Source organism: Haliaeetus leucocephalus, unplaced genomic scaffold (assembly GCF_000737465.1).
Source record: "Haliaeetus leucocephalus isolate CR32 unplaced genomic scaffold, Haliaeetus_leucocephalus-4.0 Scaffold93, whole genome shotgun sequence".
NCBI classification, from domain to species: domain Eukaryota; kingdom Metazoa; phylum Chordata; class Aves; order Accipitriformes; family Accipitridae; genus Haliaeetus; species Haliaeetus leucocephalus.
The window spans coordinates 1,256,288-1,275,972 of NW_010972529.1; the positions used below are offsets into that span (position 1 = coordinate 1,256,288).

Here is a 19,685-nt window from a genome sequence, read left to right on the forward strand (position 1 = left end):
GACTGGTCTGAAGACAAATATTCTGTACTGCAGTCTAAATAAACAACTTTCAGACAAAGAGGTTGCCTGTGATGAGTCAATGAGTGGTGCAGGTGCTAGAGCTTAGAAAGTACTTCAGTGGCTCCATGGTGGGTTTTTGCATTGTGCTTTAGATAAAATTGGTGATAAGAACTGCAGTCATCTCATTTGCTTTGTGGGCCAATGCTGTAAAACACCAGGCTGATGGTAATAGAAAGGACCTCAGAACCTGTGTGGAGGTGAGCAGAGGTTAAGGTGGAAAGCCTCTGACTTGTATAGCAGCCCATAGGCTGCTTCTCTCTTCACTCAGCAGATGGCAAAATAATTTTTTTCAGCCTGTCACTGTCCTGTTGGGAAGTCAAGGTTCAGGCCATATCTGGTCCTCAGGTATACACAAGTTAGCTTCTTCCTGAAAGCAACAGGAAAGTGGACATCCTAGGGCAAAATACTGCCTTTTGATTCATGCTGATCTGAATGCGTGTGCATTGGAGTCAGTTTCTGAATTTTCAGAGTACACGAAAACAAAGGATGGCTAGTTTAATGTGACAATACTCCTCTTTCGACCTTAGGACGTCAGGTAAGTGTATCAGGTAACAGCAGCAGAAGATCCACTGCCTATTTTTCTTAATGAACATGACTTGAAGTGCTACCAGCAAGACTATAGGAGAAAAGCACTAACAAAAAAGTCTGAGGCTATGGAATAATCAATCACAGCCACAAAAAGAGTAATCTGCTATGCTCTAAAGATCTCAAAAGCTAATGCTGATTGTAGGAAACATTTGGAAATTTGCAGAGAAAAGCAAACCTGACCAAAGCCCCCCAGCCCTGAGAATGGCTTTGAGGTCAGAGTTATCATCAGCTAGTTCCTGCGAAGGAGGATATTACATAAAATACACCGTCTGGGATCAAGAGTCTTCTACAGTAGCTCATTAAGATCTTTTTAATGAAAAGTAAATCCCTGTCAGAAGCTTTTGTCTCTCAGTGACCTAATGTCATTCATATCTAAATGATATTTTAATCTTTTGGCCTGTATGGGAGCATTTGCAGAGAGTACATCTTACCTGTGCCCAGAAAGGAAAAGGAGGTCATCGTCTCTCTTCAGAGAAGGAATAGAGAGAGAAAGAATGATTCCACCTTTCCTAAAAGGAAAATGTGTGTAAACATGAAGCAGGTGTTTATAATTGAATGATCAAATTCCCTGGTCATATGCCCTTTAAAGCATGAGATAAGCCCCAAAATAATGATTGTCTGTTATTCAATTATCATCTAAACCAGTGTGAGCTTCCCTCACTCAAATCTAGTAACAATTAAAGAACAACTACATAGTGAAGTATTTCAGAAGATAGAGATGCAGACTTTATCTCAAGATTTATTAAATCCCCTCAAACAAAATCACACACACAAATCTCAAAGACTAAAAGAAATCTGAAGCATTTACATCTATATTTCAATTTATTTCAGCCTTCCTTTTGTGGTGTGGCATTAAAAGTTCTCAAGAATCCCCTGAGCTAAACCAATTCTTTGTGTAGGCTAAGGTAATGACCACAGAAAGCAACAAGATAAGTGGACTTGGTCATTCAGGCACTACCATGTCCGTAAAACTTTCAAGCCTCTGTCTCAACTTATTTGTAACAATTCTTCTGAGTGAAGATGTCCCAGTTAGACTGGAAAGCCAACTTCGTTCAAATGCCTTCAAGCTCAAGAAACTCTTTCCTTAGAATTTATAAAGGGTTTTCCATCCCTCCACTAGCTGATTCTCGTTTCTACAAGTAATAAGTGGTATGCCTCGTAGAATGTCTCCAGCCTGTAACAAAGACAAGGGTTAGTAACTCAAGTCCCTTAAGAAGCCTGCTTGAATTCTCACATCATTTTTCATTGTTAAAGATTAAAATGAGACCTGAATTTAGCTTATTTGTATACAGGAAGAGTACTGTAAATGTTGAACACATTCTACAGTTTTTAAAACACCTAGCACTGTGTGACTCTGGTCTGTGGATGACACTCTGCTTCAAGAGTAAAATTAATTAAAAAAAAAGGACACATCCAGTCCTCCCCTGTACAAGAGGACAACTGACTCAGCATCAAGAAATGAAATTATGCAGCAAGGCCATCTTTATTATCTTAGGTTGTTATTTTGCCTGCTTTTTGAAACTGTGATGATAATTCATAGTGTGGTACTCTGTTTTGATTACATTGGCTATAAATGTTTTTATTTCATGTTTCTTCTTTACAAAAAGAAAAGAAAAAAAAAAAAACCATCCTTATCCAATATACAGAAGAATGTAACTCCTGAAATCTTTTCTTCCAAACTCAAGGCATTTAAGCAAATAATAGTCTTGCTCTGTATAGAAAGAGGCCTCTCCATCAGCATAATTGGAAGGCAGGGAAACAGGGAGGCATTATAATTTCCACTCACCACAAAAAGAGCTGGCAAGACCTGCACCACAGGAAAAAGTCTTGACAATCCTCTGAGTTGAACCACTTCTTCCTGTAAACTAATGACCACAGAAAGCAACAAGACGGGTGGACTTGGTCAGACAGGGACTGCTATGACTGCATATCTTTCAAGCCTCTGGCTCAACTTATTTATAATAATTCTTCTGAGTGAAGGTGATTCAGTGTGTTAGTCACTTGCTAACCCATATGTGCCCCCAAAACCAGCTGCATGTCTGCCTCACCTGTGCTGAGTGTACAAATGATTTAGAAACTCCTGTCTGTCCTGAGGTATCTGCTACATACAAGCTTATTCCAGACCTGGCTGATCTACAATAAGAAAGTAGTAGGTTTCTCTGTTTTCTCACATTTTTTGGTGCTGTTTTGCAGCTCTCAGATATTGGGTTTTTTTCAGCAAGTAAATGTTTAAAAGTATATATCCTTTAAATCTCTGAACTGTCTGACATAAACCCAACACTTCAGATGGATGACAAGTTCCTACTCTCTCATTCTGATGAATCTACCAGTGCAGGTAAGATCCCACCAGTTCGTTTTTCTCTTGGCACAGAGGAAGCAAGCAACCTTCCTCAGGACTGCTAGATTTCCTGCGAAGCTCCAGTGCAAGGAACAGAAGACAGAATTATTGAGTTGACGATGGCACGACCACATCCAGATTGATTTTGTCCAAATTTGATGAGCTGACTAACATTTTGAGAAAGGGACAGGAATGCACAAAGTCTTGATTAAGTGGTATGAAATCACAGGATGTAATTTTCAGGGGATTCTTGATAATAACTAACAAAATCTAAAACAAACATAGAACATCATTGGAAGAAGAAAGAACTGAAGATTTTTCATTACAGAAAAAGTGCAAATTTAAAATAAGACAGAAGGGAAAGCAATCCATCTGGGGAGATATTCATCAATTCTTTTAGGTTAAAAATGGCAGCATCTCCAAACAAAGGAGCACAAAACATCTTGCAAGAGAACAGAACATTTCTTTTGTGTCATGGTCTATTATTACTACCAAAGTCAACATGTAAGAGTATTTTCATGGGACTAAAAATTTACAGAATGAAACAAAAAAAGAAGTGAGCAGTACAAGATTCTGGATGTTAGAAGACCCAAGAACTCACCATCTCCCCTGCTGTCTGAGGAAGGATCTGTGTGTCAGTCACCCAATGTATCTGCTGCACAGAAATCTCTATGCACATGACTGGGAAAAGATGACAATATTTCAGCTCCAAAACATAAAATAGCATCTCTTCTGCTGCATCTTTGTCATTGTGTTTTAGTGTTGAGTCAATTACAGCATCTATGGATACTGTCTGCAGTTATTCTCTGGGCTCCGATACTGCAAAATTTAGTTAATTCAAAGAAAAAGCAGTTATTTACTTTAGTAGGACTTCTCTCACCAGATAATTTGATATTAGGATTTGATCCACCCTAATTAAAACAAACATTTTGCTTTGTTTTACTTTTTAAAAACTTACTTCTTATGCATGAAGTAATGGATACATTTCTGGTATAAGTCTATAACTGTCGTTACTTTGAACTGAAAACTGTTAATTAAAAGACCAAACAAAACAACTGCTAGACTTGCATCCCATTATGATTTATTAAGAAACAAAGGTCAGCTTTCGAAGAAGATAATGTATGGCTAAGGTTAATGCCAATAGGGATTCCTATCCTGAAATCAAATTTCAAGTGGAAAATCACTTAATTTATGGAATGATCTATGCACAGATTGCAAAATAATGGTCCTAGAACTTGCATACTAAGAATAAATACATACTGAATTGATAAAAAATTATCTGCAGGGTTCTAATACTATGATATCTAAAATCAAAACAAGAAATCTGACAAAAATATTATATATATTTTCTTCCATTCCATTTTCACTTTCTTAAGTATTACCTGGAAAGTAGATTTGTTTATTAAAAAATGAGCAAGAACTACTATGAAGTGATTTTATCTGAATATATGGAGGATATTTTGATATTTGCTACACAAAACCTTTTTTCAGAACATATTTTACATGTCCTGGGCTACTAAAAGTGCTCATCATTTACTGGACACTGATATTTTGATTTAAGTGTTAGTGCATGGCCTACATTGGATGATACTTATTTGTACTGGAAAAGCTCCCAGGAGCCCTAGTCACATCACCATTGAGCCACTCACTGTGCACAGTCTTTGCTGCAAATAGCTTACAAGATAACTGTTAAATGCAGATGATTTAGGTTTTGGAGCAGTGTACTCCCATTGAAACAATCTGTTCCTCAACCGCACAGCCTCCTACTCACTCATTCACAGATTTGCCATGAGTCCCTTGGGTCCCATTATCTCAGGTGAAAATGACACAGTGAAGCACCACATGAAGCCCTGACAGGCCTCTTGTAATCCGTGTTGTTCAAGGGGTCGATGTCACTGTAATAGGACAACAGCTCATTTGGGGAGAACATTTCCCATTCAGGATGATGGGTGGGATTGCCAGAGCTTTGGCTTTGGCTCCTGGCTCTGCCATGGACTCTATGCAGCCATGAGCAAATCACTTCAGGACAGCTCCAAAACCTGTGCCATGGTTACCTGATAAGGCAAAACTGGTCATTGCTTGGTAGGCGTTTCCAACATGCTGACATGATCAGGCTGTTCACCATCCATGCTTGTAGGTACCACATCACTCTAAAACAAAAGCAGTAGGACCTGAAATCTAGGTGAAAATGTCCTGTAGGTGGAAATGCTGTGATTTCCCTCTGTAAAAGACGGATGACAGCTTTTGTGTACTTAGTGTATTTAGTCTGTTAGCTGTGTGGAACAGGATTTCTCTACATACTGTCTCACCTATGCAAGCGGTATCTTTTACAATGGGATCCCAATCCCCATTAACGCAGTAGTGTAAATTTATGGTTTCCAAGTTCGTAGCCAACAGTAATCCCACCCAGACACTTCAATGACAGTCATGTTCGTACATGGTAAGATAGATTCTGCTCTTACTAGGAAGAATAACTGGCAAAGTTTGACCTTCCCTTCTGATTCTTCACGCCCACTCCCTCATCTCTGGTATTGATATAAAGCAATCTGGTAGGTGTAAGCTTTACAGGAACTCAAAGGCTTTTCAAACATATGCTCTGAAATGAATTCACCTAAGCCGTCATCCTCAAGTAGTCAGGGTTCATTTGTCAAATTTGTCACACCAAACCCCTTTCATATCACTACCCCAGAATGTCATTAAGCTCAGCCACTGCTCTGGAAATGAGTGTTCTTGAGTGGCTCACCGAACAGCCTGTGACTTTCCTCAGAAATCCTCCTTCTCTATTTACCCACCATTTCTCTCTCTTGTTTCAAGGCAGGGGTGTTCTCAGTCTTATAACAGCTGCCTAAACACCTTCCTAAGAACAAGCCTCCCTTGCACCTTCTCTTTTCCATGCCAGTGCTGCTTAGTAAAAGCCTAGGACTGGAACAGTCCTGGATCTCTTCTGAGTACAGAGACTATGAAGCATCATGATTTTCAGTGGGGTAGATAAAACCCTGTAATGGTGAATGCTGAAATTCTTTTTATTACATCTGTTATGCTAGATTTGGACCAGGATAATGGAAAAGTCATACCCTACCTCACTATATCCCATAATCCTTGAGGATCTCTCTTAATAAGAGGATTAATTGTAAGAGCTGATAAGTTGATGTGTAGCTCAGAGCACATTATGATTTCCACTGTAACTAGAAGCAGTATCTCTATCACTTAAATCTATCAACTATCTCTGCAACTCTGATAAAGCAGGAGCTTTCTCTTCCAAAAGGAAAGAAAACCAAAGGAAAATTAAAGTAACCTTTTCCTTAGTCATTACCATTTTGGTTAGTGTACAGTGGTAATGTTATTTACGGTGTTGGAAGATTTTGTTGTAGAAAAGTGATCTATGGTATTCTAGGCATGTGGCCACAGTAGGTTTAGGTATGCCTATGTTTTATAAATCTTTCAGATATCTGATTTTGTAGTCAAGAAGCAAAAGTCTGGAGTGGGGAAAAAAACAAACCAAAACAAAACATGAGAAAAAGAGCTCACTCGCTGCCTTGTCCCTTGCCATCAAGCAACATAATTGATGTCTTCTGTATATGTGCTTTAATCATTGTCCGTAATGCTGTAACCATAAGAGTTCTGCTCTGTAATAAGTCTAAGACCCCATGGAGGAGATACATCACCCACCTCTGCATTTGGATGTCAGTGAGCACCACAGCCCTCATCAGAAATTTTGGATTATCAGTTCAAAACTAAAGTAGTTGTTCACCTTCTTTATAAGCAGGTAATGTTGGCTAAACAGAACAGGTCTGTCACTCTTGTACACCTGATATGCCATTTGAGATCCCCATATGTACTCATCTGCCACCTTTTCGTAAAAGCTGAAGGATGCCGCACCTGAAGTGGCATGGAGACACTAGCACTTGTGGAGGTTGCTTTGCTGTCATTCACTCTAGGTTGCTAATGTTTAGCTGAAGTAAAATGTTCTAGTGAGATGGTGGCTAAAGGAAATTATAATGTAAAGCCTCTCTTCAGATCAAGACTGGTTTCCTTTCAAGTTGCTCATTTTGGTAGACCAGCATAGAAGCGGAATGAATTTCCTAATCTCAGTCCAAACACATAATGCATTCATTTTAGAAGATCTATAGGTCCAAAAAGACTATGATGTTAGCATGTCTCTGCCACTGTGCAATGGTAAATGAGCAAACATAATTTGCTCATTATGTTGAATACTAATGCTTCCTGAATTCCAGGTCAGATGATTGCCAATAATTTTTTTCTATTGTTTCATTCATCATTAAAAAAAGAAAGAAAAACAATGGCATGATGGTGGTGTAAGTTAATACCTTTTACTTCACAACTGTGGTTAATTAGAATTACACATTAAATCAATAACTGATGTTCAGTTTTGCCTAGTAAATTCTGATAATAAATAAACAGATTATAACACCAAGAATTAAAAATACAAATATACTTGGCCTATATATCCATCATAAAAAAAAGAAATAAAAAAATCAGCCCAATTACTTGCCTTTATAGGTTACCTTTAACATGCCTGGGAAAGCAACCTACCAAAGATCAAGATAATCCCATTGCCAAGACTAAGTAGACAGGAAAATGTTTTTATCTTCGATTAGACTTCACTCTAGCTTCTGAATGTACTTCTCCCATACTGAAGAGTCCAGCTAACCAATTTCTGTTCCAAGCTCCCATTAAATCTGAAGAAAAACTCTGCTGATTGCATGCCTTCAGGATAAGGTTTCAAAATGTTCAAGTTACACATAAAGACCAAGAGAAAGAAAAAAAAAAACCCAACAAAAAAGCAAAGAGAGAGAAATAAAAAAAGCAGAGACTGTTTTACAAAATAAATAACTAAATATGGCCCATCATCTACTTTGGGAATTTCTCAAGTCAATTGCAGTAGGGTTTTTTTTGTGTCCCAACATGCATTTGTAAGGCTTTTGAATGAAGACGACTGTCATTTAGCATTGCACTTACATCCAAGAATAGTCTTCACACAAGATGTTGTTTATCATCAGTTTACGATACTTTAATATTAAACAATAATTCAGGCTTCAGTGGCAGATGCAAAGTGTCTGAATATCTTGCACAAAGTCAGGCTTGAACTTGGTATTGTGCAGGGTTTTGGAGCTGAACAACAGAACAGTTCATTTTCTGCCACAATACTGTGCTAAAATAGCTTTTCTTCTTGGCTTTTCACTCAGAAGTTTTATCAACTCCTTTTGTCTATATATTTTAAAAATTTGTTAAGAGTTATGACAGTTTCTCCTTCTACTTTTTAAAGCAGATTCAATATGTACGCATATTTTGTAAGTGATATAGTCATTTTTTTTTTGCATTTGGGGGTGCATATTTGTGTCTCATGTTTTCTTCTAACATTAGCTCTGACACATTCAAAATGGGTGGGTCTTTTTGAACAGTGGGAACAATAAAAGGTTAAAACTTGAGTTTGAAACTCTAAAGAGATTGCTTGATTAATTACAAGTGAAGGTCTAAAGAACAGGTTCAGAAAAACTTTTATTTCACAGGTTATTGGAATAAGTGGAATATCAATAGAAGAGCAGAAATGTCTGCACATTATGAAACATTATTAAACATAATAGTTTAAAAAGTTAAAATCAGATTATGCCTTTGTATTTTTGAATTGCCAGGGCACTTTGAACACTTTAAAAAGGACCTTGAAAAATTTAAAGTTTTCTAATCTGAAACATGGCTATCCAGTATCTGTCACTGTGACACTGGACTCAAAAGAGAAAATACACCATAGGCAGATAAACAGTTAACTAAAATATTTGGATGAACTTATATTGAGTAAGAAAAAACAAATACATAATAAAACCATAATCAATTTGTCTGAGAAAGATTGACACTTTTGTGTGCCATAGCACAATACAGTATCTACAAAATTGGCTATATCCCATTGAGTCTATATCATAAAGCTGAATATTTACTCAGTCAATGCAGTATATATACTATGCATTATGATTTCTTGATCTAGTTATATCTTGCTAATACAAATCTGGAAATACAAGTGAGGTCTGGTAGAGACAAAAGAAACAGAATATGAAATGTACCTGTTGTTTTACCTTAATAAGTCTGGTAGCAGCTGAACTAATTGATTCTGTGATTAAACTACTGATTGGTCTTGGCTGAAAGTAAGGCTGCTATAGTAATTGATTCAAGATGATGAAGTGGAAATTGGTATAAAGACCCTATGATGGTCATGTGCGCTGATAGCAAGCTTTGGGAGTGTTAGCTCTTAGAAGCTGTCAGCTTCATTTTCTAGTTGTTATAATTTTCCATCAATATATTTATATGTAAACCAATATTGTAATTTGAATATTTAATGCCAGATTTCAGTTTGTAGTTTACCCATGTCCTGGTTTCAGCTGGGATAGAGTTAACTGTCTTCCCAGTAGCTGGTACAGTGCTGTGTTTTGAGTTCAGTATGTGAAGAATGTTGATAACACTGATGTTTTCAGTTGTTGCTCAGTAGTGTTTAGACTAGAGTCAAGGATTTTTCAGCTTCTCATGCCCAGCCAGGGCACCTGACCCAAACTGGCCAACAGTGTATTCCATACCATGGGACGTCCCATCTAGTTTAGGAACTGGGAAGTGGGGGCAGGGAATCGCCACTCGGGGACTGGCTGGGTGTCGGTCGGTGGGTGGTGAGCAATTGCCCTGCACATCATTTGTACATTCCAATCCTTTTATTACTACTGTTGTCATTTTATTAGTGTTATCATTATCATGATTAGTTTCTTCTTTTCTGTTCTATTAAACCGTTCTTATCTCAACCCAGGAGTTTTACTTCTTTTCCTGATTTTCTCCCCCATCCCACTGGAGGGGGGGGGAGTGAGTGAGCGGCTGCGTGGTGCTTAGTTGCTGGCTGGGGTTAAACCACGACAACCCACAATCTTAATTTTTTAAAGTAGTAAAAATAGAGAGCTTCACAATTTTAATTAGGTTGCTTTGGATATTTTTGTCATGTCAGGTACCTGACAGCCTTCAGAGATGACTGAAGACTTATCTGTAATCTATTCTATCTACTACCTTTTCAACACTTAGTAAGAAAGGGTCTGAGTAGCTGCTGGTCCTGTATGGTTTGCTTCTCAACTACCAGTTGAAACCAACATATTGGGTTAATTCCCCATTTTGTTTAATAAACAGGAGAAAGTTATCAAATGTTTACAACTTAGAAGTAGGAGCAATAATTATCTGATAAAACACAGTATTGAAGAATGTGAGACCTTATTTTGAGCCTCAGATGAACACTGTGTTGCCCTACTGCTGCAAACCAAACTCACAAAAGAACAGCATTTCCTCACAGTTCTGTTGTCAGAGGCAGCCTGCAACCTTGCATAAATGAGATCTAAGATAAGCAAAGGACCTTACAAACAGAAGCCACTGAAAATCACATTTTTTAATTAAGCTTCAAGCTCTACTCAAAATTATACAAACAAAATCGAAAATACATTCTTTCCCTAAAAGCTTCAAATTGTGCCCTTAGTTTCTCTAATATTAAAGCAAGGACAGAGTGCAAAAAAGCAATTTCTTTTGATGAATTACGTGATTAGGTTCTGATTCAACTTTTATTATATCCTGTAACATTTAACACAAGTGTCACTAGAAACATTAAAATTGCTATAAATGTTGCATATAAAAGCATGAAATCTCATTGCTGTGTTAGAGTCACGTGGTTTCTGACTATTCACAAAGTTCTGCTTCATTTCTGTTTGTTAATTGCATTTAAGAACTGTGCAACTGCTGCCTATTCTGTTTGCCTGAACACAGCGCCCAGTAGGCACTCGCATCCTTGATTTACCTGACAGGCATCTAGAAGTGGTGGTACACAGCTATGATTTCGGAGCAATGGTACTTTTCACTGTCTTTGCATGCAGCAGGCCATTGTGCTTTAGGACTCAAATTATATTAAAAGCTTGGAAGTTTTACCACAGATTTCAGAAGGCCTGGGGTGGACCGTAGGTTCCTAGCTCATCCCTCGCTTTGTTTCTTAAGGAAAATTTTTGTTTCTGATCAGGAAAGAAACATCACCTGTCTGTCTAGACATGCTGCACACACAGGAGCCACAACTGTATTGAAGTCAGAAGTAAAATTATGCTCACTGGACTCAAACCCAAATGTTTTATTTTTATTTAGAACAAATAAAACAAATCAAATAAAAATCAGAAATTAAGCTTAGAATTCAAATGGTATTTGAAGTGTGTGCCTTACAATTAGGGTCTGAAAAACCCCTTCAACATTTAAGTTTAACTCTTCTGAGAAATACTCCCTGACTCCTGTTTATAATTTAAGTCACTTTGGGGTCATTATTAGATGGTCTAGTGGGACTTAAGTTAGACAAAAGCTATATGCACTTCTCTGCTACCTTGAAATTTATGCATCTTGTAATGTCTTTTCCTTCCTTTTTTTTTAGTGTAGGAGTAGAAGGACCAATGCCTATTGAGCTAGCATTCCACCATGTAAATCTTTTTTACAAGAATGGAGATGTAGGCTCCTGATACCATTTCCCAAAATAACATATTAGTTCCTTTATTCAAGATCATATCACATTAGCAGAGAAGCTGAGCATCTGATATATAATCAATAAATGTGAGAATTTCACAGAAGCAAATTGCCCTCTGAGGAGTAATTGATCTGTAAAGATCATATTTTTTAAAATGTTCCATCTTTATGAATAAGAGATGGAGGTCATGTCAGAGTAATAAAAAGACAGACTGGAAAAGAGATATTATGTAATGAAATGCATTCGTATGTGTCTCCTCCTGCTATCTTAATATATCAGCATACAAAACCACAAGCATTTCACTGTTTACAGCTGAGATTTTTGTATGTTCCTGTGTCATTAAGATGGAAAGTCTCATAGCAAGTTTGTTGCATTTGTGCCTGTCCATTCTTATTTTACTTAAGCATGCTTCAAAATCCGTCTATATTTTCACAAAATTCTAGATGCACCAGATTTGTCTGAGACACATGGTGATAACACCCCAGCATCTGAGATTAAGTCCTGCAGATTCAGAGCTAGAATTTAGATTTAACAGAAAGGGGAGACACCATTCTGTAAGTCTGCTGATTTTTAATGCAGCTTTCCTAATGTCATCCGTCTACAACAAATTAAATGAAGCAAATAACAATGTGCAGTAGAAAAGCTTGTAATTTAAGAATTATACACACATGAAGAAACTATGCCATCATTTATCATCAGCCTTTCTTGTGTCTTTGAAGAATTTAATCTAATGTGGGAGGTCCCAAAAATAGATTATAAAAACCATCTGCAGTTTGAAATCCATCAAATACTTTCTTTTATAGATAAGCTTCAGCTTTGTGGAAAAAATGGGGGCTATATGTGAGACAGATAAATCTCATTTAAAAGAAAGTGAGCTTTCTGGGAAGCTTACAAGATACAGAAAAGTTAAACTGTGGAGAAAGTTAGTTCTGGACATTGATCCTGCTGTACCGAATAAGCATTCCCCAGCACAGGGAATCATCATGGCTATACAGACTGATGTACAAAGTCCACCGCTTTAACTTACTCCTGATGCTAACGTTTAAAACAATGGAAATGTGATTTCACTTAATTATAACAGAACAGTAAAATTCTTGGACCAAAACCAATCCTATGCAACTTGTGCGCTGTACTTCAAACGCATACGTAAGACTTGCATGTACCTTATACTACAAAGTTTTGATTAGGTCTCTGTGACTGGGTGAATTTTTCCTGAAAGCCTGCTTTTAGAACTATCATCATCGTGCCATCAACACCTGTGAGCACAGGCAGTGGCAGTGCTCTTATTAGGAATGATACACCTTGTTTGCTTACTTGGGAACTTGTGTTTTCTTCCTTGGCAATGCAAACTGAGTAGGGATTAGTGAAACAATTCAACAAAGTCCAGGACATTAGGAGTCCAGTGCTGGTGGGGGACATTTAACCACAACCCGTCCAAGAAATCAAGCATGAATGACAAAAGCCCTTCTTTTGTTTATCTCTTCCTGGAAAAATCTGCATTTCTGAGCCTTGAGTAGCAGAGGCAGTGTCTACCACATGAGACTAGGAAATGCACAGCTAAAGTGTTGAGAAAGCTTTGGTGGTTTGGGATAGTTAGCGACCTTCCCTCCTTAAGGACCTTCTGGGGATTCCCATTCAGCACTGATTGCCATTTGTTACCCATTTTTCCTGGAGAACTTAAAAGGTCCTGGCCTGGGGTAAAGAGGATCACTGCAGCAAGGCTGGTAGATTTAGGCTGTTGTACTCCAAGTTTCAGACCCAAAGCTTGGACAAAGCAGACTCCTTTTTTAATTTCTTAGTGAATTCTTATGCAGTGCAAAGCTGCCCTGTCTTTGGGGATGTGTAATACATATTTTATTCTCTCTTCAGTATATTTTTTTTTATACAGTATTAGACATATGTAAATCAATATACATATAAACTGTCAGAAACTTGTGCCTGATTGTAAAATACCAAACATATTGAAGAGAAACTAAATAACAAAAAAAGTTGAAGAAAGTGTTTTTTATCAAAGTAACAAAGCCACATATGTTTAAAAAACTACTTGGAAGTGATTCAATGCCACGGTTAATCTAAAATACAATATTTGTTATGGCTTCAGAGTAGTTCCTACTAATCATTACAGGGAAGAGTGTTTTTCTGTTCACACAGGCACGGTGGGATGGCCTGACAGGGCGCATAACCTTCAACAAAACGGATGGCTTACGGAAGGATTTTGATTTGGACATTATTAGCCTCAAGGAGGAAGGAACAGAAAAGGTAACCGGATCTTTCGTAAAACAATGACGAAAAGCTAATTTGACAGGGGCGTAGGAAAGTCCATTCTCCTCAGCTTGAATCTCCTGTGCTTGGGGTAAAAAACGCTATTCTCAAGATTATTTAAGTCAAAGTTAAAACAGAGCTACTAAGGTTATTTTATTATTTTATAACACATACCTTGCATTTTGAGGTATGGAGTAGGAATTTGGGACTGACAATAATTATCTGGATGGAAATAATTATTTTAAGTGCACATTATCTTCAGTTATTGCAGCTGGAACTTGGTGTGGTAAATTCATATATAGATAGAAAGATAAAACCTAGACTTATCTTACATGCACTGCTTTTAATAAATGTGACATGAGGGAGAGGAAAGAAGTTGCTTGAGTAATAACCTCAACACGAGTTGAGATGTTAAAAATTCTTCATGATTTTGAGACTAGATTAGTTCTTCTTCCCTTGCCCCAGCCCTCAGCCAGCAAACATGGGCTCCCAACGGGCACCGCAGGGCTTCCTCCACTGCCGCCTGGGAGGTGGCTGCTATGGGTGTCCAAAAATCCAGAACACAGGTAACGCCACCAGCTCATGTCAGCTGGAGAGAGCGCTGTCCCTTGCTCTGCGTACACTGGCTTGAGTCTGAATGGTAATTGCTGATGGGTTAATTGAGACTTTAAATGTAATTGGTCCCACACAGCTCTCCAGACTGGTTCTCTTTTCATTTTTAATGAAGCACTCTGTTTATTTTTCTCTATACCAAGGCTGCTGGCGAGGTTTCTAATCATTTATATAAAGTGTGGAAGAAGGTTTGTACACAGACAGGTGATGCAAAAAACCTTTGGGCTGGGTCTTCAGACTCATCCTTTGGGTTTTGATAGCGACTTTCATATTGCAGTTTAGAGACAACAGTCTACCTGAGAGTATGAATTTTTCTGGTAGAGTAAGCTTCATCCCAACTGGAGACACTGTAATTCCAAACAGTAAAAACATCTTGGCAGGATTCACCTTTTTCACCAAAATCTTTTTTAAAATTATTATTTTATTTATAGGGAGCCATGCTTTCCCCCTCTTTAAGGAGAGGCTCTTGGCTGCAGCAAAAGCAGTCCTTTTCTCAGCTCTTATCCTTCCTGATTCACCTAAGATTCACCATGAGTGGTAAATGTACACCATTTCGAATGTGTATTAGCATCAGCAACAAGGACTGTTTTAACTTGCAGGGTTGGGGTTTTTTTGCCTCCCACAAAATGCATACTGTGCAGGCAACATTCAAGCATTGTAGACTCAAAATTTTGACGAGTGTGTTATTAGCTCCTTAGAGAAAATAATATAGATGATTAAGTGTGTGCTGTCATTCACTAACATACTGAAATTGTAAGCTTGTTCATAAAAGATCTAAATTACCCCAGGAATCTCATCCCTCTCTTAATGTAAGGTGCCTCTGCCTGGTGGAAGAGGCACCAAAGTGGGAGTCAGAGATCATCTCCATGCGCTGCTCCCCACTGGAGGTACAACCCACGGTTGCCATTCTGTAAGGAGAAGGTAACAACTGCATTCACCACTTTTAAAGTGTTCTGGAGTCACAAGATTAAAATTTCTTACAACAATTAGAATTAGATTTTGTACATATTTCACACAGATCTTATTATTTCCAACCTCTCCCACATACACAGTTAAGAAAGGTTTTGGCTTTGTGTTGTTTTGGGAAGGATTTTAATGCTACAGAGTAGACCAGTGTAAAGCGTCCTGTAGCACTCTTTTCATGTTCTTATAAAACACATACTTAATAACCTTGTTTTAATCTTCAGTGAATCAGGCTAAGGCACAAAGGCCCCCATTTCCCTCATTACTGGTGAATAGATCATCCTACCTGACATGCAGAACGCTATTGAACCAATCTTGCTTTTGACTCTAGGCATTTCATGTTACGCTGAATTGATTTAAACCAAATTACAATTGGTTCAGAGCACAGGCTTGCTGAGAAGGGCATATGACACCTCTCAAACTTGTCACTAAACTGCAATAAATCCCCCCGATTCACCATAGTGATGTACTACCTTGACCTCATTCTTCCAGTGCCCCTCCGACCTCCTCCATCGCTCTAATCAAGGTTGACCTGCAGTGTCATTCTTTTATCCAGATGTAGAGTGGGCTCCTGGTGTATTTTGTATGCACTGTGACTGTGTCGCTCCATGTTCTTCATGGTTGTTCTCCTCTTCCCTGCTGCCAGCCAATAAAAGCATATCAAGTCAGTAACAACGAGCAGAATGGCTTTTGATTCACTCAGCCACCCTGATGCAAATTCAAGAACACTGGGTATTTACTATATTCCTGGCATATGCTATCATAATATCCAACATTTTATCTCCTGTGTACTTTCCAGATCAGTTTCCCAACCTGATCTGGTTTTGGAAACAAAGGGAATGACTGATAAATGCTTGAAAAAATAATTTATAAAAATGGCATGACTATTCCCATTAAGCATACTTTGGAAAAAAGTTTGTGAAAGGAAAAAGCAATGGTATCCAGGGACACAAACCCAAAGTTTGTGTGAGATGATACAGTTATTACCCCAAATCCACACCCAGCAGGCACAAACTAATCTGCTGGGTTTGGCACAAAGGCAACGCCTTCTCTGCCTGAGTTAACAACCAAAGAAAAAGAGTCCAGCCTGGGTCTGAAATGACTGAGCAAGCATCTGACAGCAGATACAGACCTTCAGTACACAGGGCAAGTCAGCGGGCTTTGTCTTAGACTTACTTGGCAGCTTTGCTGGCAATCCCAGCAGGGAGGATCTGAAAGCAGATCCCTCCTGGGTAGAGCTGAAACATGCTGGCAGAGCGGCACAGCGATGCAAAGGGCTCTGTGGATGGCCAATGTCAGTCCCCCAAGCCATCCGTCTGGTGCTCTTCACAAATAGCCAATACAAGCCAAACTGCCTGAGCCAGCTCCTTGCCTGGAGTTTTCTCGCATCAGCCCTCAGCCATGCTGTGTATGTGAATCCAAAGGCAAAAAAACCTGAAGATGCTTTCAGACTGTGTTTATGTTAAGTAAATATTTATCTGAATAAATCAACATGGTTATAATTTCTGCCCTCATAAAGTGTAGATCCAAATCCACTGAAATGGTGAAGATCTTTCCCTTGAGCCTTTAGATTGAGCATTAAATACTGGAATTCTTCACTATCTCTGCGACTGGAAAGGCATTTGCCTCTGGCCACTTATATTTACTGAACAAATACTGATCAGTGCATGCAATGGTATCACCTTGCTAGCTCTGGCATATATAGTAGTCAAGAAATGACAGAATAATCTTTGCTACACCTGCTGAAGGCACAGCGGAAGCAAAAGGCCAGTGCATCCATCAATCTGCTTCAGCATATTTATTCAAGCTTTTAATCTGTTGTATTGGAAGAGAGAGGTCTTGCCAGATGTTTCAACTCTACCATTTACAAAATTTAAAAAAATCCTCAAAATAGACATTTGACATTTTTTAGCAGGAAACAAAGTCAACATGTTCCACTTTGTAGCAAATTGGCTAATACACCACTGTATTGAAATGCCTTCTACTCTTATGGCTTATTCATTGCCACCTGCTTTTGAAAGGGCAGTATGTTCCCTGTGTTTTCTAAATCAGCCATTTGATGTTGCTGCCTTACTCAGACCTACAGCCGTTTCCCTTCTCTAGCATTTTATACTGCTGGTGTCTCCTTCTGTGGTGACTAGAGCCAGTACACTCTTCCTAGGCGGTGAGCATTTAGTGAAATATTTTGGCTCGCTGCGGCCAGGCAGCCGCTCACCCGTTCTCTTCTGTGCAGATTGGGGTTTGGAACTCATACAGTGGCCTTAACATGACGGACAGCAATAAGGACCGATCGACCAACATCACGGATTCCTTGGCTAACCGGACACTTATCGTCACCACCATTTTGGTAAGTCTCACTGGGCGGAGGTGGCACCATCAGCTGTGCTGTGGGATGTCGGCATTGCTGGGCTCTCCGCAGTCGCCTTTGCTGCTTCAGCCCTGCGCTCCATGGTCTTTCCTCCACACTAAACAATGTCTTGTTAAACTAGCCTGTTTTCAAGCAAATCTTTTGATTTAGACTCAGAATCAACATACACATTCATCTATCCAGAAGATTGATTCAAAAATACCCCACTGCCAATGAAAGACTCTTGGGAACCTCTGCCTCCAAAATTGTTTCGCTTGCTTCAATATTTCAGAGACAAACTCTGCATACTTTTCTTCCCAGAAGAACTGATACACACAAATACTCAGCTTTGTAGTCAGTGCTTATACCTCCTTCCTTTTTACTGAAAATGAGATGAAGAGGACTGAAAGAAAGTAGCAAACAGTGGATAGACAGATTGAGTTATGTCCTTACATGGAAAATATGCAGCTGGGTATTCACAAGTTTTTCTGCCAGGCCAGTAATGCCACTTTTTTCAGTTATTCTGCCTAATTCCTCAGGAGGAGGAGAAGAGCTCAAAGGCTCCCTCTACACTCCTTTTCCAGAGTTGCCAGAGGTCTTTTGCCACATTAAACTGCAGAAACCTGCTTGCCCAGATCTTCTATCCAAAATCCTTTAAAAAGAAAAGCAACAAGGTGCTTTGCAATCTACCTATGCTGCTCTCCATTCTTTCATGTGAATACCTGCTCAACTCACTGCTATTTTGTACATTTGAAGATTTTTTTTCAATAAAGATTTCTTTCTTACAGAATATAAAATTTTAGGTTCCCCTTATGATTCTTTTTCTGTTACTTAGGCTTCTCTCTCCTTCAGTATCCCTTCCTGCCCCTTAGGGTGGGACAATGTAGAGTACAGATGTTGGGTCTGATTTTGGAGCTGCTAAGCACTACTTTAATTATAGCTCCTGGGAGCTATGAATGGTCTGTTCCAGTGAAAATTAGGGCCCTTATGCTTATCACTAATTGATTCAGTCAATTTGTTAACACACCTAAATCAGCTTTTAATGGACATGGTAAATTACTGGTTTCCATCTAATTGCAATCCATTTATAAAATATTAATGTAATTTGGAGAAACTGATGTAATCCGAAACAAACGTCATTTCTGTCGCTACATGTCTGCTGTCTTTTTCTGCAGGAAGATCCCTATGTTATGTACAAGAAGTCTGACAAGCCCTTGTATGGAAATGACAGATTCGAGGGTTATTGCCTGGACTTATTAAAGGAGCTGTCAAATATTTTAGGCTTCATCTATGAGGTCAAACTAGTTTCTGATGGTAAATATGGAGCCCAGAATGACAAAGGAGAGTGGAATGGGATGGTCAAAGAACTCATAGATCATGTAAGATTGAATCCCTCTCTCTTTATTCTCCTTCCACCTGTGGTGTTTTATATGAAGCCACCCCAAATGAAATGTTTGGTATAGTTTTCATTTTTTTACAGCCACCGGTCTGTCTTTACTTCCACTTGTCGGAGTAGGAAGTCACATCAGTATGTCTGAACCAACAGTTTGCAGGTGTGGGGAGGAACCTCCCCTGCTGCAGTGGGGCAGCAGGCACTGCGCTAGCATGGGTCCTGCCCACCCCTTGGCTACAGACTCCAATGGCAAAGGCTGAGCTTCCAGCTCACCGCTGCCCTGCGGCAGCCTCTGACATAGTCCCCATGGACATAGTCCCTGCCCAGACGCTCTGGCAGTCCTCGCCCGCGGTCTGCCCTGTGGCACCGGACCGAGCCCCGTGTCCCTGGTCACACCTATCCTACTCACGTGAAAGTCACAAATGTCCCTCTGCCTGCAAAAAAGAGGAAACAGAGTATCGTTTACCCAATACTACCCTAACAATGTTAAATTTTGTCGCACACTTCAGATTTGTAGTCAAATTTGGTTTAGTTTTTAATACTCGGGGGGGGGGGGAAATGGAAGGAATAGTAGAGCGTTTGCTGAACATGA

The 19,685-nt window shown here is 39.0% G+C and overlaps 1 protein-coding gene across 1 annotated transcript in view; it reads left to right on the forward strand.

The window, feature by feature from the left end:
* Window positions 1-19,685, forward strand: part of GRIK1 (glutamate receptor, ionotropic, kainate 1) — a 245,730-nt gene that overhangs the window by 194,299 nt on the left and 31,746 nt on the right. Inside the window, exons 8-11 of the mRNA XM_010585332.1 lie at window positions 13,668-13,775; window positions 14,534-14,578; window positions 17,587-17,700; window positions 18,876-19,079. Coding sequence (XP_010583634.1) covers window positions 13,668-13,775; window positions 14,534-14,578; window positions 17,587-17,700; window positions 18,876-19,079 — 471 coding nt within the window. The remainder of the gene's footprint in view (window positions 1-13,667; window positions 13,776-14,533; window positions 14,579-17,586; window positions 17,701-18,875; window positions 19,080-19,685) is intronic.